Consider the following 23,593-nt stretch of genomic DNA (forward strand, 5'->3'; position numbering starts at 1 on the left):
CTAGTTGCAAGGGGTGTCTATTTTGGTGCTACTAGATTTAACGAAGTCCTCTTGGCAAATATTGAAGCCAGGACTGTACTATTAGAAATGTCTCCATTGTTTTATGGCACGCAGATGACTCATCTCATGCCAAAGCCTTATTCGTCATAAATACCCGGTGTGGGTGGAAATAGTAGACTTTTTCTACCATTGTTGGCTGCGTAGCTTGGGAAAGTCATATGTTCTCCGAAACTGGATGCAAATACCAACAAGTTCTACATTCTATGGGACACAGACAAACCTACACCAGAAGGCATCACGGTTGATTCGAGGGATCCATGGGTGGACAAACGCCCATTCAAGCTTAAATGGGGCAAGTTTGCAAATTCTTGTTTCCGATGTGGTAAATTATTTTATAGCCCCTACCTTCAGCAATCCCGTCTCCCGCTCCTGTCTCTGCACGTAAACCTGTCAGTGAGGTTAAGCAACATGTAGGCTCAGTTCTTAATGTAACTCCCAAGTGGAAAAAGGGAAAGCTAAGCTTGCACAGTCTGCAGTTCCGAGTAATGGCAATGCTTTGAAAGGTAAAAATGTGGGATCTAGTGATCCTAGTGCTTGGATGGTGCCTAAAAAGACGGTGAAGATTCGCACTCCGCTCTCTTCTCGTTATTATGTTCCACCTGTTAATGTGAATAAGAATGCTTCGTTCAAGCAGCTTCCATGTAATCGCACGTTTATTGACACATGGAAAAAAGCGATGCATTCTTACTTCTTGGTGAGGCTTCTACCTCGCCTTTGAATTTTGTGGAAGTCTGCTCTCGATTGAATCAACAGATTGGCCCTTGTACAACGGTGGTGGAAGAAGATGTGCATATGGGCACGTCTACATAAGTCCTCTTGTGCTTTCGCCATATGTACATATAATCTCTCATGCATGACAACATTAGATGCATCTCATATAATGTGTGTGGGTTATGTAACCTTGGTAAATGACTACTAACCTGACACTATGTAAATACATGCATGGTTGATATAGTTGGTTTACAAGAGCATAATCAGCACGAATTTGTTGGCCAGAGTTCCTACTTTGCGGGCTATTAGATTGCGTATGCTGGTTTGCATGATTACTTTGGAGTTTTGATGATGGTTCGGCATGAGCTTCAACCACTTTTGGTGAGCAATGACCCAAGATGATTGTACAATGTTTGTTGAATGGTCGGATTTATGAAATTGGAGGTCTATATGCATATACACCTTCTAGGCAAAGGATTGCCCTATGGCGAGATATTTCTTCTTATTCATGGACCTCCAATGCACTTCTTTGTGGTGATTTTAACAATGCTCTTGACGTGTATGATAGCACCACAGGCGATTCACATATGTTACTTGTGGAGAGACGGACATGGGATCATCTCTGTACCTCTGCACAAATGCTTGAGTTATGGCATTCTACTTATCCTGATGTCTCACCGTTTACTTTTCAGCATACTGCTCATCACTCACATTGTGCACGACTCGATAGATGGTATGCCCTCAATATACAGCAATATGAGGATTTTGTATGTAAAATGCGATTGGATTACACTTCACAGGTATCCGACCATCACCGTGTCTTATTGAACTTGTATTTTGGGCAATCACCTCGTGATAGACCTCTTCCTCGGAAGCGTTTGCTACGTATTAACAATGCCTATCTTTCTCATGAGGCCTTTCGCAATATGATTTCTGGACTTATTCCTCCCTTGCGCATGCTCACATGCATCTTGATCTTAATGTTGCTTGCTTTCGATTTGTCATGCGAGTGCAATGTGCTATTCAAGATTATGGTAAACAATATATGCATTGGACCCGCGGCAATGTTAGAGATGCAAGCAGGATTGTCAGCATCTGCATGAATCACCGTAAGAGGGACTCCAATCACTGCTCTTGCTGCCCAGCAAAAACGCTCAGGCAGATCTGAAAACACTAATGGTACTGATAAGAAAAGCAAAAGAAAGCCTCCTTGCTTCCTGTCAGCTCTAGCCAATCTAGACCGTGAGAGAGTCTCCAATTACTACTCCTGCTGCCCAACAAAAACGCTAGGGCGGATCTGAAAACACCAATGGTACTGACCAAAAAGCAAGAGAAAGCCTCCTGGCTGCCTGTCAACTTTGGCCGATCTGGAACCTAGGGGCTGCTCCATGAGGTGGCCCCCTTGCTGGGCTGAACTGCAATATCTGGAGGAAATACCAAACCCCCCCCCCCTCCCCCAAACCCCCGACGCCCTATACAGGGAAAGAGCCAGCATGCTCGACCCAAACGTCCAATCCACAACCTAATAAATGGGGGAAAATATGACGAAAGAGGGGAGAAAGGGCAACAAAGGCCCAATGGCCCACGGGAAAAATTCGGAAGGTGGTACCTCGCATTGGTGCTCTTCCAGTAACCATTCACGCAACACTACAAATCCGGAACTGTACAATCACTTTGATCCAGAATGACAAGCCAATCGTCCTCAAAGTTCGACAATCTGAACAAAAAAGCAAATAAATTTTCTAAATGCTTTGTATTTACTTACTTTTTGATATTTGTTGGAAATCTTGTTTGGAATTTGTTTGAAATGGATGTTCTTTGTTTTGAACCTGTCTTGGTGCCCATTTGAGAGTTGCTTGATTCTGGTTTGAGGCTAGTTTCAATGATTTGTGATTTACTACCAAAGAAAATTAATGCTTGATAATGCCTGCACATACTCAAGCTTGGATCGCTGTGGTTATTTGCGGGGAGAGTATTGAATGATTGAAAAGGTGTTGTTTTCACTCATGGCCTAGACCTGGATGGTTGTTTATGGGGGGAGTATTGAAATAGTCTGAGAAGTGGTTACTCTTAGCACCTCCGAGTGACGCGGGCTCTGGTTTGGTGAGTGTTTCGTTGTAAAAGGCCTCTATATCTCATGGCCCGCACCTTTTTAGGTTATTTGCGGGAGGACTCATGAGGGGGTCGTTGAATAGCTCATGGCCCGGACCTGGATGGTTATTTATGAGGGGAGTATTGAAATAGTCTGAGCAGTGGTTACTCTTAGCACCTTCGAGTGACGCCGGCTCTGGTTTGGGGAGCATCTGGTTGGAAAAGGCCTCTATATCCCATGGCCCGCACCTTTTAGGTTATTTGCGAGAAGACTGATGAGGGGATCGTTGAATAGCTCATGGCCCGAACCTGGATGGCTATTTGCGAGGGGAGTGCTCATCGGCAACTATATATTTCTATGTCTTTAACATGCATATGTAAGCACTTGTGTTGCATTGTGATGTGCCAACCACTAAATATTCCTAATTGGGTGAGATTGCGTGGGTATGTAATTTTTATTCATCGAGACACCCGTTACAGATCAACACGGTCTGGGTTTCATGGCAAATTTTGCTAGGCCGGAATATCAAGAGCTCTGATATTGAATGAGAAAAATCGAATGACTCCAAATATTTTTGAGCTAACTTCAGTTGTTTTGCAGATATAATTGCAAACGATTACTCTTCTTTCAAGAACCGCTACATGTCAAACCATTAAAGACCTAATGGGTTAGCACTCCCCGAGCCTAGCCCTGGCCAACATGCAGATCCCGATCGAGGGACCTAAACCCTAACAGAAGCAACAGAAGAGAGAAGTATTTACCAACTTATGGGACCCCTGTCCGATGAGGCCCAGAGTAATGAAGACACACACGCACAATTCCTTGCGTACAAACTTATGACGTGGTAATCTGTTGTACACACACCCGGATTTGACGTTGACATGCTAACGTGGCAATTGTACGGAGTTCTATATTTTGCGATGGCAGCTTTCTAGCGCTTGCTTTTGGACCAGATGCTTTTAGACTGCATGTGTTTCATGTAAACTACTTTTGAAGGGCCAATGGCCTTTAAATACATATTATGGGATCTCTCTATGGCATTCTACGCCGTGGAGAAGCAGAGCAGAGCCACAGAGTTATACATGTTCAAGCAATATAAAGAAATATCGAAAGGGGCACCAACGTTTGGAGTCGGTGCTCTCTTGGGGTGGAACTCCACCACTCTTGTGTCTCATGTATTGTGCATCTCTTTCAGTTCAATTGTTTTCAAGTGCTTAAAGTTTGTTCAATTTGTTCTTTTCTATTGGCACGTAGTGTCCTCCCATTACACTAATATATGGCAGGGGGTCGAGACCAAATAGTCAAGGGGGGGCCAACTGGAGAGGCGAGTGGCGACGAAGGGAGGCAAGGGGAGAGGTGAGTAGGGGCAAGGGAGGTTGAGAGAGGGCAAAAGAGGGAGAGGGTGAGGGAGTTACAAGGGTGAGGAAGAGCTAGAGGGGTCGAGCGGGTTAGAGCGCAAGTAAGAGCGAGAGGGATCGGGGAGGAGGGCAAGTAAGGGTGAGAGGGGTCGAAAGACGGAGAGATCTAGGGGTGGGGTAGTCAAGGAGAGTAATGCACATCAAGATAAATCTGCAAGGATTTTTTAGAAAACATTGGAATGAGGTTGCCATTCGCATAGAAAGCACTAGAAAATTCGGATAAACAAATATCGCACATTAATTCACATGCTGCAATGAACAACAAGAGTAAGTGGAATAACAATATCCAATACAAGGACTTGGAATTCAAAAACCTACAAATAAAGAGGAACTCGAGCAAACCAGAGAGGGGTAGGACCGAATGGGATCAACAGCTGAGAGAATAGGACTGACTTAGAAGGATGGATTGACTGTTGCAATGCAAAAGAATGAAATCCACGTTAGTTCCACTGCCTAGAGAGACTTTACCAAGTGGGTTGATGATAAGACCTTAGTTTGGATCCATTGACTAATGGCACAAGGGGACAGTCGAGGGTGGTTAATGGCACCACGTCTTGTGGTAAAATCTCTTGCAATAGGTACGGCCCTTGCCATACACTAACGAGCTTAGTAGCATTCTTTAGATAGAGTGTCTGATAGAGCAACATCAGGGAGCCTTGTGCAAACTGAGGCCTTCGAAGATGACGATCCTCCCAAGCTTTGCGACAAAACTGCTTTCTACGAATAGCGTTTGAAGCTAAGAGCCTTGTTTCCTCTAGCATAAACCAACCTCGACTAGAAGGGTGCCCACCTGCGGCGACCTGAGTTGAACTCAAAGGATGCAATTTCTTATGGGCTGACAACTAGCTAGAAGGGTGTGTGGTTAATCATTGCTTTGAAAGAGGTGCGGTATCTCAAGAGGGGCCCATGAAGTTCGGTGCACATGACACACTTTATTGAGGAGTGCAATGAGAACCTTGTTAGTGCTTTTAGCTTCCTCATTTGCTCTTGGGTAGTACGAGCAAGACTTGAGATGAAAAACCCTACAGGTGGACAGCATTGTAGAGATCAACTCATTCACAAAGTGGCTGCCTCGATCATGAGTGACCTCAAGTGGGCAACCAAATCTACAAAAGGTATTCTCATACAGGAATTTTGTCACTGTTTGAGCTGTGCAAACTGTGGTGACCTTTACCTCAAGCCACTTTGTGGCTGAGTATGCCGCCACCAAAAGATAATTTTTTATTGCCAGGTTGTGTCAATGAAGAGATGGGACCGACAAAGTCCAATCCCCATCTCTCACATGAGCATTCGCATCACAAAACACATAAGGCCACCACTTCCCACTCTGTAATACTTTTTGCGATGTAATGTGACTGAGGTGATGGCCACTGTGAGCATCTTCTAGAATATGCGACAAAAGATGTGATGCGTTGAAGCAATATAGAAAAATACCAAAAGGGGCGCCAGTATTTGAGGCTTGTGCCATTTCGGAGTGAACCTCCGCCACTCCGTGTCTCATGTGGATTTTTCTCTGTTTCTCTTCTTCAGTTCACTAGTATTATGTGCTAAATAGTTAGTTCCAATCTGTTCTTTTAGTTGGCACATGGTGTGGCCCATTACAGCGGTATTAGAGCTTCATGCGTGTGCTTTTATGAAAGCATGCCGGTACACTCAAGAGCACACAGAGCAGAATAACGCTTCCAAATTCTATAGAAATTTTTTCCCCACTCCATTCTTGCCCATCATCGCGATCTGCGTTTTCAACCTTGCTTTACGCGAGAGATCTACTTCATTTTACGCCGCAAATCTGTGTTTTTGCAGCCAACTTTTAGCCCTTCATTCCTCTCACATCGGGAGCGCAATTAAGCCCTAGATCTTCCAGCCATCCACAATCCCACATAGAGAAGGATCCAAAGGTGCACCAAATCCGCCCCAGAGGTGCCTCATCTTGAGAAGTTACCACGGCAACAGTCATCATTCGAGTCAGTAGAGTTTGCACTTAAGGTACTGCATGTGTGTACATTCCATTTACGCAATCTAAAGCAATTACCACATCGGCAACGGTGTGGGGGGCCCTTGAGAGGGTTGGTTGAAACCCCATTGGGTCTCTCTCTCGGGGAGACGAGGATCAAACTACAGAGGGAAGTGCTCACGAGTATTACCACACATCGACAGTCACGGATTATCTTTCGCCACCTAGTGCGACGAAAGAAAAGGGCCTATCTATCTCAGCTAGACCGGGATCTATATCAGCTATTTATAAGTCACGACTCGGGCGAAGCATGGAGGCTATTCCACGAGCATTCACCACCACCCGCGGTCACCTCCACTGAGACATGGGGGGAATATGCCACATCTCTCTACACAGCATCAGGGCAACCACCTCTGCCGGACCCACTAGAGACATGTTCTTTCTTTACTGCCGAGTGGGTAAGGAAAGCCATTGACAGGATGAAGACAAGGAGAGTGCATGATCATGATGGTCTAGTAGCAGAGCACTTCATCCATGCCAAGGATATGCTTGCAGAGCTCCTGGCTATGATCTTTAATCGAGCCATGTATGAAGGCTTCCCGGAGACCTGGAGTATGTCTACGATTGTGCCTATTTTCAAGTCAAGAGATCCCATGATTCCCGCGAATTATCGCACCATCATGGTTGGCCACACATTAGCTAGGTTGTATGCATCCGTCCTTGAGCAGGAGCTGAGTAGATGGGCAGAGCGAGAGGGAATAAGAGCACCAAGGCAAGCAAGTTTCAGGAGAGGTTTCTCCACTCTTGACCAGATTCTGACACTCAGAGCTATTATTGAGGAGGGTAGTGACCATGGCAAGAGAATCTATTGTAGCTTTGTGGATTTCCGCAAAGCTTTTGACACAGTGCCGAGAGCCAGACTTATACACAGACTACAGGACATGGGTGTGCCTACAGAGCTGATATGGGGTATTCTGGCTCTATACAAGACAATGATGGGACGGGTACGCACCACTGAGGGAATGTCTGACATGGTCCACTCCACTATTGGAGTAAAGCAGGGATGCCCACTCCCCGACTCTTTTTGGGATGTATGTGGATGAGTTTTCAGACTATGTAGACCGGCAGGGAGACAAGGGGGCTCTGCTAGCAGAGACATGGATTCTGCTGTTACTATATGCTGATGATATTGTCCTGATTTCAGACTCCCCAGAGGGGATGCAGCGTCATTTGGATGCTCTGCATACATTTGCTCGTGACGGTGGATTGTCGGTCAATCTGGGAAAAACCAAGGTTATGGTGTTCAACACCACACCACAGTGGGTCAGGAGGTCGGCACCCACATTTATGTATGGCCAGGAGACTGTGGAGTACACAGATGCATATACCTATCTTGGGGTAGTATTCAGTGGACCGGTGTTTTCACTAAGGAGAGCATTAGAGACTAGACTGACGAGAGCATATGCAGCCTTGGGAGTACTGGAGAGGATGTGTTCGCAGGTTCAGTTTCAGGAACCGCGAACAAAGCTATGGCTCTTTGACACTCTAGTGACTCCAGCTATGCTCTATGGAGTTCAGGTATGGGGACCCTCAGTAGACCCCCATGGGAGATCTGGTAATACAGATGGATGGAGATGTATGGAGAGGCCTCTGGCCTCTATGATCACTCGGATGATTCGGGCTAAGGCCTCAGTACCACATGAGATTATCCGAGCCGAGCTAGCCGCCCCCCCCCCCCCCTCCCCTCGTGGTGGAGGCACTGACGAGATCAGTTTCCTTTATGCACGGTTTATGGGATCTCCCCAGAGACAGATACGCTCGGCTTGCCCTGGAGTCATCTCGACAACTAGCTCTACAAGGCGATACAGCATGTTGGTATGGACAGATGGCATCATGGTTCCAGTCACATGGTCTCAATATGGATAGATTACCTCCACTTCAATACTCCTTGGATGCACCCTCCTTGTCTCTCACACGGACAGAGATCACCTGACTCATACGTCAAGATCTGATTCAACTAAATACCAGGAGCACATGGATACAGCCGACACAGGAGTTGGGCACGAAGATGGCCTTCTACAGAGAGCATCTTCTCCAACTCACGAAGGACGGCTTTGTGACTAGGCCACCATACATGGATACACACTTATCTCATGGGAAAGATGCGCTATTGGACAGACACGCACATCCTGACATCAGCTCGAGATCGAGACTGGCCGATTCCGAGGGGTGCCGGCAGGAGCCAGGATATGTCACCTATGTAACTTAGAGCCAGAGACAGAACTGCACTACACATGCCACTGCCCGGCATACTATGAGATACGCGGACGCTTCCACTGCTTGTTCAGTGAAGGGTTCGGACCTTTTTCTAGAGTCATGAGATACAAGGATCAGAAGTGTCTCAGATTGTTCCTGCTAGAGCTGCGCAGACTTAGGGAGAGCTTGCTGAGGGCATCAGGGGAAAGACAGTCTCAGAGACGAATCACAGAGTTCTTTACACCAGACAGAGGAGAGCAAACGGAGCAGTCATTACAGCCTACTAATACTAGAGGTACACTGCTTGATAGAGCCACTGAACTTGGCAGATCCAGACGTCCACGACCTCGGGGGGTCTCCCACTACCGACGAAGGTTGCAACAGAAGATACAAATCACTCTAGCTCGACATGCAAGACGCCCAACCAGAGTTCTGACCATGGAGGAAGTCGATGAGATCCGACAACGACCGATGAGAGATTTCATCTGAACCCACAAACCCCCCTCCCCCCCCCCTTATTCCCTTTCTCCTTAGTGCCTTAGTGTTTTAGTGTTAGTTCTTTGTAACTTGGTAACTTTGTAACTTGGTAATTTCCGTACTCAGACATGGTATCAAATTCACCAATTGTAACTTTTTGGTCTCATAGGTCATTTTGGCCTTTTGAAAACGTTAATATAACATTTCATTTCATTCTCTCTCTCTCTCTCTCTCTCTCTCTCTCTCTCTCTCTCTCTCTCTCTCTCTCTCTCTCTCTCTCTCTCTCTCTCTCTCTCTCTCTCTCTCTCTCTATACGGAGACTACAACAGAAGATTTGAGCCATACTCTCTCGACATCCAGAGTGCAGATGAGGATGGATCCTCACCATTTCTTCCATCTTTGTTTCACACACTGTTACATCCAGTTTACCGGGTACCTATTGTATCAGCTGCTACACCCACGTAGTTTTAGATTGTAGTAGTAGTAGTAGTATTTTGTTCCACTTCTAGTTCTTTTGTACCCAGACATGGTATTAGATTCACTATTTTGTAACTGATTGGTCTCATAGGTCATTTTGGCCTTTTGAAGACGTTAATATAACATTTCATTTCATTTCATTTCTACACACATCTCTACCGCACTCTATTATTCCCTCTTCAAGAAAAGGTAAAAGAAACCATCATTGAAGTTAAAAAGAATCACTAATGCAACGCAAGAAAGAAAAGGACTTGTGGAAGTGGCAAACCTAGATCTTCAACATTTCAATTCTGCTGACTTGACAGGTTCTCACCATAATGCAAAGGTACAGCAAGATGTACCAATTGCTCCACCCGGGAGAAGCAAGTCAAACAAGTTACCAAAGTGGCTATTGGAAACCTTGCAAGATGCACCTACTTCAGATTTTTCAACAAATTGACGTAATGTCGGTACGATGCGACATTCTCGACTTTATTACAAGTGAAATATAATTTGATGTCTATAGTGATAAAAGGACAGAGATCCTATGAAAGTTGAGGAGACACTTTCACAACCAAAGTGGAAGTTGGCCATGCAAAAAGAGCTTGTTTCCATCAAGAAGAATAACATTCGGGAGTTGGTTCCGCGGCCTGCGAAGCCAAAGGTGATTGGTGTCCAATGGGTCTACAAGACCCAAGTACAAATCTAATGGTTCTTTGCATAAGCACAAGGCACTACTGGTTGCCAAGGGCTTCTCTCAAAGACATGGTGTGGACTACAAAGAGACCTTTGCACCGACTGCAAGCATCGGGACCATTCGGACAGTTTTTTCCCTTGCTTCCTTTTGCAAGTGGCCCGTTTATCAGATAGATTTAGCGTCAACTTTTCTCAATGACGACTTAGAGGTGAAGGTGTATGTGGAGGAACCTCTAGGGTTCTTGGATGCAGATTTCAATGAAACATTTTGCAAGTTGTGGAAGGCTCTTCGTAAACCTATCTTATCTCCTATGGAGCCCAATTAGAAAGTGTCGCAGTATGATCCCCCAAATGTAGCAGATGCTACAAAGTATCAAAGGCTGATCGGTTCTCTTATTTGGGTGCTCAACACACGGTTTGTTGTCAGTTTTTAGTGGGACTTCTCAACTCTTTCATGCAGAGACCCGTTAAGTCACATATAAATCAAGCTCTCTGGATTTTGCGGTATTGAAAGGCAACCAAGTCATTAGGCATTCACTATGCAGTTGGAAGTTCAAACTCCACAATCGTTCTTTGAGGATTGTTTGGGCTACACGTCTCTACGATTTTCTCTCTCTAAGCTTGTGTAGCACTTTCTCTCTCCTCTCTCAAGCGTATTCTGAAACAAGCCTTTTTCTCCCTCTTGCTGTGTTTGGCATCAATCTCCCTCTCGCTACCTCTCCCGTTTCCCTCTGCTCTGACACCCTACATGCAGGTTTAGTGCTCGTAGTGCGCACCTAAGCCCATTCGATGGACAGTACGCAATAGGAGGTCGACTACGAGAAGATATGTCACGATAGATCCGAGATCTGTTGACTGCTCGATCCCGAGAAGAGGATGTTTGCTCGCGGTTGCAGACGAGAGCGCCACCCGATTCACCCCTATCCGTTGCATCTTTGACACACCTATGCCATGGGGAACTGCATTGAAGAATCAAAGCTCTCTCAAGCAACCTCTTTTCTCAGAGACTGTGCTATGCAATTGTGGAGTTCTATAGCTACCAAGCCGCACACTCCAAGGACTTGGCAAGCTTTCAAGAAATATCTTTCCCAGAGTTACATGACATCCTTCTTTGAAGTGCAAGCAGCATGGGGTGGCCTGAAAATGCTTGCCACGCAATTACAACGGAAACTTCCTAGACATCTCCCTTCAGGTGACTCTCTTCTTGTTGATACCCTTGCAGGACCAGTGTGTGTGCTATATCATTGGACTGACATCACCGCCACAAAAATACTGTTTGTTCCAGCAAGTTTCTACTACAGAAGAGCCTATGGAATATGCTGATCGGTTACAACCTTACGAAAGGAACCTGACCATACTTCTGGCCTACGATGGAAAGTCCATCGTCTTTTGAGTTCAACTAATTGAGATCCACCTAGAATTCTTTTTAGTTTGCTTTGTCATGAGATTGTTGAGCTTTGTTTGAAATAGTGTTTGGAATTTGTTTGAATGGAGTTTATCTATTTTGAGCTTGTCTTGGTGCTGATTGACTTTGCTTAATTCTCGTTTTGATGCTAGTTTTGATTATTTTGGGCAAACCTTTGGATCACTCATGGCTCGGTGGGAGGAGTATTCAAGAGAAAATTATAATTGAAATTATGTGATTAACTCATGGCTCGGACATTGGTCTGGGAGGAGTATTGAAGAGAAGAATGCGATTAGAGATGTTGAACATCTCATGGCTGGGGCTTTTCTCGGGAGAAGTATTCATGAGAGTGATGTGGAGCTAGCTAGATCTATGCATATCATAATTGTATCCCCTTCTCGACCTAGAGCTCCATTCCATCGTCATCCTCCCTCCACACATATGTATGCACCAACATCACATTGCAGTTCAACCTATTTTGGTAGTTTTGCACATTTTGTCATTATCCTGGATAGCCACATGACATACCCATGTATATTGATCTGTCTCATAGCCTCACTTCGGCCTCTAGAAGAAATTAATAAGTATGCCATTTTTTCCTTCTCACTCTGTGTCATGTGCTTCTCCCATCGTCCACTGTGCATTATGACTAGAAGCATAAACTACTATAAAAGGAACTGATACAATACATTGCACAATGAAACTTGAACCTTGACACAGGTATAAGAGCTCTTGAGTTAAATACACACCATTATACATTTTGCATGAGAAGTCTTCAAGAGTTGCAAGGGAATGAGTGTCGCCGGTTCCAAAGCCTTTGTCCAGAAATAAAGTGTTAGTAACTTGTTGGTACAAGAATGCCTACAAAAGCTCAAAATATTACCTGAGCTGCCTCATCAATCACAACAGCATCAAACAATCCATCATCTAAAGTTCTTAGTTGTCTCCTCCTACCACTCTTATCAATACAAGCTGAATAAACATCCCCGCCACAGCCACTAAGAGTAGCCACAACAACTTCAGCCCGGCGAATTATATTCCTTTTCAGTTCCAAGCGCCTCCTTTTTGTCTCTTCCAAAGATCGCTTTTCTCCGGCTTCCAAAGCAGCCAATTCTGCATAAGTCTGCCTCCTCTGTTTATAAAGCACATTCACCTTCATTTTGAGATCTCCTTCTGGATCATCAGCCCCTGAAACAGAATCTTGTCCAGCAACCCTTCTTGAGTGTGCATCAGTGTTCTGCAACTTAGAAAGCTTAGTTTCAAGCTCCTGAATATCATCAAGGATCTTGTGATGTTTCTTTCTTATAAGCTCTGTATTACTCTTGTTCATGTTAGAGCCACCTCCGTTTTCTTTGTCAGATTCCATCTGGTTTTCGACCAGGGTATCAATAAAGACCGGTAGACAGTTGGGGTGAACGGTCTTTGCATTTCCAACTCGTACTATGAATGGCCTGAAGTTGTCACCATTTGAGTCATACAGACCATCTTTGCACATGCGAAACACAAGCTCGTCGACAGCTGCGTTTGACTGTGCACAAATTAAAATCCTTGTCTTCCTATCTCTATCCTTCTGCATATTTTCAGACTCCTCCAGTTGCATCTGCTGCTTCGCCAAGGCTGCAGCTTGCCAAGACCTTGAAATGGCCACACTCCTGCTAACGGCCCTAGTTGCATTGATAGGATTGTCAGATTTTGGAATAGCAGTAAAATCGTGTAAGTTCTTGATTGAAGCCATCAGGGCACTAACAATAGCAAGAATAGTTCGAGTCTTTCCCGTCCCTGTACACAGGATTATTTTAACTTGGCTGCATGAATTCCAAATTGCAATGAAAACTGTGAAACCAACATGCACTGAATATTTTGCTATCCAGGACAGGAAACCAGTAACAGTACCTGGAGGCCCCTGCACAAGCGACAGCTCGTGACCATTTGCTATTACGGCTGATCTGAGTGCCATCTGAATGGAATGAATTTGACTTGCATTAAAGTCTGCTCGTAACCGATGCTGTAGTTTTTCAGGAAGTCCTTGTATAGCTTGCTTGTGAGCAGCTCCTATGCTCAAGGGCCCCATTTTGCTAGAGCCATCATTTAAGATGACTGGAAGCAATGGAAGGTATTCCACAGCTGAGAGTGCCTGAAACTCCCGAAGCTGTGGTGTAATACTCATTAATCGTGTTGCATGCCACTTGCTCCGCTCTAAAAGAAGAGTGCGAGCTTTTGCCAAACGCTTATTTCCAGAGCGGAGATAAAATTTTAAAATGATTGTAACGGAAGGCTTTTTATTGTCGCGCTCCTGACGTTCAACCTGTAAAACAATAATCCCTGTGATAATCTGGTGACACAACGCTTTTAAATTGCACCAGTTGTAGTGCCCCAAACAAAATTAGTATCCTTTACAACTCAAAGCTTTAACGAAAGCGGACATAATATGCACTGAAGTTGTACAAAGGTCAGCCACATACCTTTCCAATCATATGAACGGCCTGTTCACAAGATTGGAAAGGCTGGCGTGAAAGCAACAACAGATCATTCTCAAAACTTGCTCTTGCAGGACCATCGGCACCTGCTTCAGCAGTAAACCTTCCAACATCAAAATCGTCTACTTTTTCCAAAGACATTAGTCGCAAACTGCCAGTAGTAGTTTCATCAGAGATATTTAACTGGTCATATGACTGCTGCAATTGAGCCCGGAACTCTTCCAACACCAGAGGCCTAAACACATCCATGTAATGCTGAGAAGACCGAAAAACCAAAGGGACTTTCAGCATGGGGTCTGCCTGAGTGATTTCTGCATTCACGTCTGAACTAAGGCCCACCACAGAAAAATAATCCAAGCTCAATATCCGCTTATACCATTCGTCCAGTCTTGGAAGTGGGGGCCTTGCTGCAATCCCAGCCTTTGTGATGTTTCCTTTTGTATGCTCATTAGGCACATGTAGTTGTATCAGTTGACGCTTAAGCTGTGGGTTGGTTACAAGGCCTATTCCTTTTTTTGAAACTGCAGGCACAGGTTTAGCGTTTACAGCTGATTTGTTAGGTTCATCCTGAATAAGCTCCTTGAGCACTGAATCTAGGCTATCTTTTAGTCTCTGTTCTGACACTCTCTCAAGAATTAAAGACTGGTTAGCCTTTTCCTCAATTTTTTTATCCAATGCATCATTGCCCTTGATTGGCACAATGCTCTTCTCTTCCAAGGCAACAATACTACCCACTACAGAACTACCCTTCTTTGAAAACTCTTGGACACCAGCATTACTCATAGCACTTGAGATTGGCAGTTTCACAGCTGGCGTTGTTTCAACAGGTTTTCTGCTTGATGAGCCAAAAAAATTGTCAAGAGTTGTCTTCTTGACGCGACCACCATGAAGAGTTTCCAATTGCTTCTGAAACGAAATTGGGTGCACATGCTTCCGAGGCTGTGAAATTGGAGCTTTATCCAGTTGTAAGCTTAGGTCATTCTCAGCAGTGGTATTTGCAAGCAGTCTATTTGTTGCAGGTTTACAAACGATACTCTCCTTGTACGAACACTCAGATTCATCGTCGGAGAGAACTATCACATCCTGTGACTTGGAGGATGCCGCTGCAACTCCTTTATCAAGCTCGTATAGATTAGGCTCTTTAGCCCGGTGAGACACAGCTTCCACAATGGAAGGCTGCACTTTTGGAAAACTGCGCTTGGCATTCTTGCTTGCTCTTGACAATGCCACGCAGAGTAGCATTTCCAATTTTTCTTTAATTTGGACACCCAAAGCGCCACCTGTGAAAAACAAATCTGGTCATAAGCCCCTTGAATTATGAAGCACATAGTAACAAACACCCGGGCACACAAATGCCCCTATCAAATAGGGAAAAAAAAAACACAAAAACAATGAAAACCTAAGAAGCTTCTTTTCAAAGTTGTTTTTTCAGGCCAAAACAACTGCATTCCCATACAACTGACCTGTCTCCAGCCAGTCATGAGCCTGTTTCAATGCCTCCAACTCCTCCATGCAGTCTGCTTTACTTAAAGAGGTCAAGATTGCACTAACAGCAAGCTTCCATCTTCTGTGTATGCTCACAATGCTCACATCCCCCCAACTGACAAAATCAAAAATCCAAGCCCTCTCAGTATCACTGATAATTCTGTCTACAAAGTTTTTCAAGTGTTCGAGTTCCACAAGAGGAAAGAGGATATTCTGGAAAACTGAAGGAAAGAGATCGAACAAGCGTGTGAATAATGTCTGCAGTTGGTGGCCACAGATGAGCATGTTAGTTTTGAATTATATAGACGTACTGGTGAAATTAGAAAGAGAGAAACATCTAAGCATACCAGATAAGCAGGATCTTCTGCATAGGGATATCCGTCCTTCATGACCTTTAAAAGATAAGGCCATAAGAAACTGGAAACTTGCAGCAAGTTTGTTTCCCTCTTCAGATCCTTTTCCTTTATCACAGCAATGTCAACACTTCTTAAGTGCTGGTCATAATTAGGTTGCTTGAGAAATCCACCCTCCTCACTAGCACTGGCTGAAGCCTTCAGAATTTTGGGAGAATTGCTACAACCAAACAAATCCCTTTGCCAGAAAGCAATGACTTTCCGAGCCAAAAATAACAGGTTTTGTGAACAAGATACAGTTTCTTGAAACCTGCTCATCATAAGCTGCAAAGATCGTGTATAGTGACTCAATTTGGTCAGATTTTTTTGCTGACTGATTATTTACTCTAGACAATAAAATGCAATCTTCAGCTAAAAGGTCACTTGAATACTTCCCTTACAATATTCATTGCAAATCTTCAAGCAAAAAATTATTTGATGGACTGCATGATACAAAGAAAATATTAACAAGTCGGGAAATTTATACACAGCAAGCCTCCCCGGCACAGATAGAGAGAGCACTATTGCAGATGAAGGGCAGATTTAGGAACCCACTTGCGCCCTGCAGTCACATCTGGAGTACTTGATCGATCTTTTCACACATATGCCAACCTACAGTTGACGTTTGTACTCCGTTCTGGCAAACTTTTCTGCCGAGAATTTGTCCAAATCTTCATTCTTTTCTTCAGTTCCCGTGCCGGATTTCAACTTTTCTCTGCCTACTCACCGAGAAGTGTTATCTATGTCAGATTCTCCGCGAGAACCCATGTGTAATCTGAAGTTCTTTATGGCTTAAGACAGAGCGATGAAGATGGGAGCGCGCCCAATGCGTGATGTACGAAGGGTGGGAGTGGTTAATACGTCTGAGGTCGGGCCACGAAGCTTCTTTCACAAATAAACTGCTTGTGCTGCAAAAAGGATCAGATCCTCTATAGAAGAAGAATCTTTTTGAGCTCTGATACCACTGTAACACGCTTGGACACTCCAAGCGTGAAATCAATAGCAACACAAGAACAGAAACTTCAAAATCAGTGAATAAAAATAAAAATATAGAGAGAGAGAGTCGACACGCCTGACGGAGTTCCGTGCCCAGAGGTATTGGCCCCAAAGTCTCGCGCCCTTTCAGTATTTCTTCATCATTAATCATTGCAAAGTACAACTTTCGAGGGACCTTTGCTTTCAGACTCTGCATCCAAATGCTCTGCAGAGTGAGGCCTGAAGGGTCTATTCATTCTTACAAAGGATGCCCCAAAAGCAGTCAAATCCCAAAAGCATCTGGTCCAAAAACTGCCAAAAAGCAGCGAGCGCAATTGGTGGAAATCCATACGGCCTGCCACATGGCACAGCCAGCGCAAAACGTGGAATTTCCGTACGGTATGCCACATCAGCTGTCAACGCAATTAGCGGGCAATGTGTACAGCTCTGCCACGTTAGCATGCGATTTTCTTTTGTCTTGTCTCCCTTGGACCCCGTCAGAAAGGACCCATAAGTTGGAACAACTTATAAAATCATTTTCATCTACTTGTCCGGGTTGTCATGCCACGTCATCACTTTGTGACACTTTTGACCAAGAGATTCGCATGAACCACCTTCCTATGGAGAGTGAATATGTGTAGCATGGATAGTGTGTCGTGCTCTCTACAGTGGGTGCTCCTCAGTGTAATATGCGTGAGATCTCACTCAATAAAGAATGAAAACAAAGGAAACAATAGATAATAGCTGATCAACACAGGGACACAGCAACAGACCAGAACATATGACTCGACTATCTCAAAGAACCGATACGGACTCTGGCGTGGCAACACACTCGGCTTCAGCCCAGAACTCACAGGTACAATGGGGGTGTCGAGGCTCAGATGTGCAGGGATAGTGTAGACATGATGTGTGTATAGACCACTACTCTAGTCGACGACGCAAGACCATATATGAAGAAGATGATAATCCTGACCCAACAGCTACTACTCACATGTACAATCATAAAGAGCCACCAACGGCTCATAAATGTCAGCCATCTAAGTCTATCCCAAACTGGTGGTGACTTGGCCATGATGTCGACTAGACCATCGTACGTGGGAGGGGTCCGTATCCCTGCCCTGCCCAGAGAGTCCATCCAATATGAACCAAACCAGACCAACTGTACTAACTGTGTGTCCCGTGAAAGTGACATTGTAGCCTGCTACTGTAGGGAGGGGCGAGGGGGTGGGGTTAGGGTAGGGGCGAGCAGAGAGGGGATGAGGGTAGTGGCGAGGGGGATTAGGGTAGGGCCAGGGGGCTTAGGATAGGGGCGAGCGGTATTAGAGAGGGGAGAGGGGAGGGGTGATGAGGGGTGAGGGGTGAGGGGATTGAGGGTAGGGGCGAGGGGGTTGGAGGAGGGGCAAGAGTAGAGGGGACGAGGGGAGGGGAGATATGGCGAGGGAGGGGTGGTGAGGGACGAGGGGGAATTAGATAGGGGTGAGGGGGGAAAATTGGGTGGGTAGGGGCGAGGGGGATTAGTTAGGGCAAGAGGGGGAGATTATTTGGGTAAGGGCGAGGGGGATTACTTAGGGGCGAGAGGGGGAGATTGGTTGGATAGGGGCAAAGGGGGTTAGTTAGGGGCGAGAGGGGGGAGATGCTGTGAGTAGGGCGAGGGCAAATTAGATAGGGGCGAGGGGGAATTAGATAGGGGCCAGAGGGGAGATGCTGTGAGTAGTAAGAGCGAGGGCAAATTAGATAGGGGCGAGGGGGAATTAAATAGGGCGAGGGATTGAGGGTAAGGAGAGGGAAAATTAGATAGGGGCAAGGGACGGAGATTTGGTGGGTAGAGGCGAGGGGGAATTAGATAGGGTCGGGGGAAGATGCTGTGAGTAGGGGCAAGGGGGCTATTGGAGGGGAGATAGGGAGCTTCTGGCGAGCTCTAGTCGAGACAAAATTATGACATTCTGTGACTTAGAACTCCTTTGCGGAAGTTGAAGCATAGGCCAAGTCCCCACCTCTCGGGATAACCAAGCATAACCAGGCAGGAGGCCAGAATAATACCCAAAGGCTGGATGTGGCGCCTCAAACGCAGCCCCTTCTGATGTACAACAGTTCTTGAATTCTTGAATTCCACATGTGTAATGAATGGGAAAAGACAGAGTGATACAACAACTGCTACTAGCATATTCTATTTAGAAGGGACACCAAAGAGGGAAAGGAGCAACGCGGTTAAGATGAGAAAACCTAGAGAAAGCTCCATGAGAAGAGAGAAATACCCAAATAAATATGGACAGATCAACACTCAGTAACTCCACAAATAGACAAGGCAATCAACCACACAAAATGTAACTATGAAAGAGTACACTCGCTGATTGAATGAGTACACGTCATTGATTTGACAAAGAGCAGGATTCATAGAAATTCTGGGGACAGAAGAAGACAAGAAGAGGACAATCATAAGAAGGCAGATCTAAACCAGGAAACTGTTGAGAAGTGCCCCAAAGATGAAGTTAAAGAAAGAATGGGATACGGCATATGATAGAAGTGGGCTGATAGGATGGAAAGTACTAGGAACTTGAACCATGGATTATGGTGAAGGGTAATAGCATTTAATTCTAGAGCCGTTTACTAGTGGTAGAGAAGCACCTTCAAGAGTCATTAACTGTACCGCCCCCTATGGTAGAATTTCCTGTACTATGAATGGTCCTTGCCAAGTTGGGACCAACTTCTTTGCTTTTTTCTGATATCGAGCCTGATACAATAGTACCAATGAGCTTTGCATAATTTTTGGCTTTTGGCGATGACGATCATGCCATGCTTTGCAACGAAGCTCTTCGACTTCGAGAGCCCGAGAAGCCAAACAGCGGCTTTCTTCCAATAGGGCGAGACGAGAAACAGAGGCAAACCCCAAACCACCCGTGGAGATCCTGAGTTGAATTCAAAGGGTGCTATTGCTTCCAACCCGAAGGCTTGTGGTTGGTTGTGGCTTTGAAAGAAGTGCGGTAAGCCCAAAGAGTGTCATGGATAGCTTGAGCCCAAGACATCGAATGTAGATGACATGCTTTCCACAGAAGGGCTATCAGAACCTTATTAGTACTCTCTGCCTGTCCATTTGCTCTAGGGTAATAGGAACAAGACTTACGGTGAAAAATCTTGTAGCTAGCGTGCAAGGTTGAAATCAGTTCATTAACAAAGTGACTGCCCCTATCACTGGTGATCTCCAGGGGACAGCCAAACCTGCACAAAATATTTTCATATAGAAACTTGGCTACAGTATTGCCAGTACAATCAACTGTTGCCAGTACCTCAACCCACTTGGTTGCATAATCTGTAGCCACCAACAGATCCTTCCCGGTCACCTGGTTGGGCCGGGGGAGCAATTGGACCCACAAAATCTATGCCCCATCTCTCAAAGGACAGCCATGCCATAGAGACTTGCAGAGGACGGTTGGACTGCTTGCTTGGTTTAGGTCCACAGCGTTGACACACATCACATACTCTCACATAGGCAATTGCATCCCGGAAAACGTAGGGCCACCATGGACTACTCTGTAGAATCTTCTGGGCTGTAATGTGACCAGGGTAGTGGCCACCAGTGGGACCACTGTGAGCATCCTCTAGAATATTCTCAACTTCATGAGGGGAGACACCGTCTCAGAACACCATCTAGCCCGGATTTGTAGAGCTGGCCCCCAATTAGAGTGAACGGCCTCGACTTTAAAAGCAATATTCTCTTTAGCAGTGGAGACGCATTATCAGGGTACAAGCCCGTGGATAGCAAATGCAATACAACCATTCCAGAGTGGTATCCACCTTAGAGAGACTGCTATCTAGAAAGTCATCTGCAACCCCTGTTGCTTCTTCACCTGTGTGAATGCGAGAGAGGTGGTCAACAAGGACATGATGTTTGCCGAGCCTGAGCACCACTTCGAAATCAAACTCTTGAAATAAGAGTAGCCATCACCATACTCGACCTGCAACTTGCGGCTTATTAAGCAGATAGTGCAGGGCATGATGATCAGTAATAACTATGAAATGGACTCTTGATAAATAATTGGCGAAATTTTTGTAAAGCATACACAATGGCCTAACTTTCCCTTTCTGTAGTGCAATAGTTGCGCTCTACCTTGGTGAGCAGGCGATTTGCATTATGAACAGGGCGATCCAAGTTGTACTCCTTAATTGGTTGAGTCACCACAGCATCCACAGCCAGTTGATTGGCATCAGTATGCACGTGAAAAGGAAGAGACCAATCGGGAGCCACTAGAATAGGCGCTTCAGTGAGGCATTTTTTGAGGTACGCAAATGCTTCAACCTCTGCATTGGACCATTGAAAGGGGACAATAGCATTGAAAGGGGACAATAGCACTGGTGATCGGGTCAGTGGTTGAGCCACCTATGCATACATGCGTATAAACCTGTGATGATAACATGTGTGGCCTACAAAGCTTTCGGGTTAATGGGAGGTTGTAACTTCAAGATGGCTACGATCTTCTTTGCGTCAAACGCTAAACCTGTGGCAGACACCACATGCCCTAGAAGTGTACCTCAGTGACCAAAAAGTGACATTTGTTAGGATTGAGCTTAAGGTGTGGCTCTCTGCACCTGAGGAAGATAACAGAGAGCTGAGCGAGGTGCTTCTCTAGATTTTCCACTGGCGTTGAACATTGCGCACCTGAGAAGGTCAAAAAATCGTCCATGAAGATGCGAAGATGATCAGTAAGTAAAGGACAGAATATGAGATATACTGCTCGATTGAAGGAAGGTGGAGCGTTTTTGTTAGGTGCAGCGGAATGATTGTTTGCGCTTTGCTCAAGATGAGTGCTCCGAACTGTGCTCAAGGTTCCTTTTGTTCTTATGGAAGGTAGAGCCTTCCGTTCTTAATGAGAGAATGCTATGATCACAAACAAAGTGAATGGACACTGTGCGTGCAAGTGTACGAGGCTGAGAGATAGAGAGAGAAGAGAGATACGACACCAGAGACGTAAAACCCTCCTCCGAAGGCCCCACTCTCGTCGACGAGAGTGGTCTACTTATGATTGCACAATCTGGTCCAAATGGTATGCATGAGACTGATGCAAGTCTAGGCTATGTCGACGATGACGACGGGGATGACGAAGGCGACCTAAGGGCTGAAATCTGCAATCTTTCTGCTGCTGTCCAAAAACGCTATGGGCTGAAATCTGCTAATCTTCTATCTGCTGAATTCTGACTCTATGTCGGTGACGATGTCGATGACGACAATGCGACGACGACGCGCTGAAAACGCAGATGCTGAAATCTGCGTTTTGCAGGCTGAAACTGATCGTGCAGCGAGGAACTGCTACGGGAAGGTGAGATCTACGAGGTTCGGGACTTGATCTACGATGTCTAAAGACTGAAAACTGAAAACGCTGGTCTTGTGGCTGATTCTTTCGTGATGATCTGCAAAAACGCTGAGGTTGATCTGCAAACCAAAACTACTAGGGCTGAAAATCTGCTGTTGTCGCCGGTTGTTTTGCAAATGCAAAACGCTAGGCTGATCTGTTGTGTCTTGACGACGCCGGGGCTGATTTGCTGTGCAGAAATCGCCAAGGCTGATCTGATGCAAAAACGCTAGGTCTTTTGTGGAGAAAACACCAGAGTAGTCGCGGGGGTTGGTCTTGCTGAGAAGTTGCCTGTTGAGCAAGGTGCTCCTGCTGCCTCTTCTACCAAATAGTGCTAGCTTTGGTTTGCTTATATATTTTCTTAGCAAAATTGCCCCACCTACTTTTGTTGGAAAGTCGCTTAAATTAATAAGTGAAAAATGTCAAAAATAGGGCAAATAGGCTAAATGCACTGGAAAATCTCCTAACTGATTCTAATGGATTCTGATGGGAATACTGATGATCATGCTGTGTGCAACCAGAGGATATGCATCTACACTAAGTGAATGGGCATGCACGGTCTACAAATAGACTCACAAAAGTGCCAGATCACTTCTAAATCTAGACTGATTGGACTGGTTGAACCCTTGTCGTGCTGTAGCTTGTCCACAGACAGATAGGGCTGGATGTGTCACGTGACAGTTTTTCAACCCAAACGACATTCTAGTGTAGATAAAAATACCCAACGAGTCACGAAAGCCGTTTTAATTTGATCGTTGTACCTGTGGAGCACTCTGAGTGGTTATCACCCATGGTGATAGCACCTAAGAAGCAGTCCAATAAAATCTGTGTGTACATAGATTCCCCTGCTCTGAACAAGGTAGCTATCCCAAATGGTTTTCCCACACCTTTCATTGAGCAGTGCTAGAAGATGTAGCAGGACATGTATTGTACAGTTTCATGGATCGATGCCCAACTGATTGTATCCACTGAACCCATCCATGAAATTGTACAATGCATGCCCTGCTACATCTTCTAGCACTCGCTCAGTGAAAGGTGTGGGAAAACCATCTGGGATAGTTACCTTGTTCAGAGCGCGGTAATCTACGTACACACGGATTTTATTGGACTGCTTCTTAGGTGCTATCACCATGGGTGATAACCACTCAGAGTGCTCCACAGGTACAATGATCCTTTTCTCTTGTATTTTTTTGAGCTTGACAGCCTCTGTATACTTTGGATTGAGCTTGTAGCTCGGCCTCTGATGACAGGCTTAGCCCCTTCAACCAAAGGGATAGTATGGACACCCAATTCTAGTGGGATCCCTTCCAAATCCTTGTAGGACCAAGCAAAAACATCTTTAAAAGAGTGTATAAAAGTAACTACCTGATCGAGTGACGCAGGATGCTCTCATA

At 45.3% G+C, this 23,593-nt stretch overlaps 1 protein-coding gene across 8 annotated transcripts in view; it reads right to left on the reverse strand.

Moving 5' to 3' along the window:
- The window catches only part of LOC147446715 (P-loop containing nucleoside triphosphate hydrolases superfamily protein), a 223,318-nt gene that overhangs the window by 160,043 nt on the left and 39,682 nt on the right, over window positions 1-23,593 (reverse strand). For all 8 annotated transcript variants that reach the window (XM_086525883.1, XM_086525880.1, XM_086525886.1 and 5 more), the window contains exons 13-18: window positions 15,835-16,164; window positions 15,466-15,745; window positions 13,988-15,282; window positions 13,419-13,830; window positions 12,409-13,304; window positions 12,275-12,340 (exon numbers count right to left, since the gene is read on the reverse strand). In XM_086525883.1, the coding sequence (XP_086382009.1) occupies window positions 12,275-12,340; window positions 12,409-13,304; window positions 13,419-13,830; window positions 13,988-15,282; window positions 15,466-15,745; window positions 15,835-16,164 (3,279 nt within the window). The remainder of the gene's footprint in view (window positions 1-12,274; window positions 12,341-12,408; window positions 13,305-13,418; window positions 13,831-13,987; window positions 15,283-15,465; window positions 15,746-15,834; window positions 16,165-23,593) is intronic.

The sequence above is a fragment of the Adiantum capillus-veneris genome, chromosome 12 (genome assembly GCF_014529385.1).
Source record: "Adiantum capillus-veneris isolate H3 chromosome 12, ASM1452938v2, whole genome shotgun sequence".
Lineage (NCBI taxonomy): Eukaryota > Viridiplantae > Streptophyta > Polypodiopsida > Polypodiales > Pteridaceae > Adiantum > Adiantum capillus-veneris.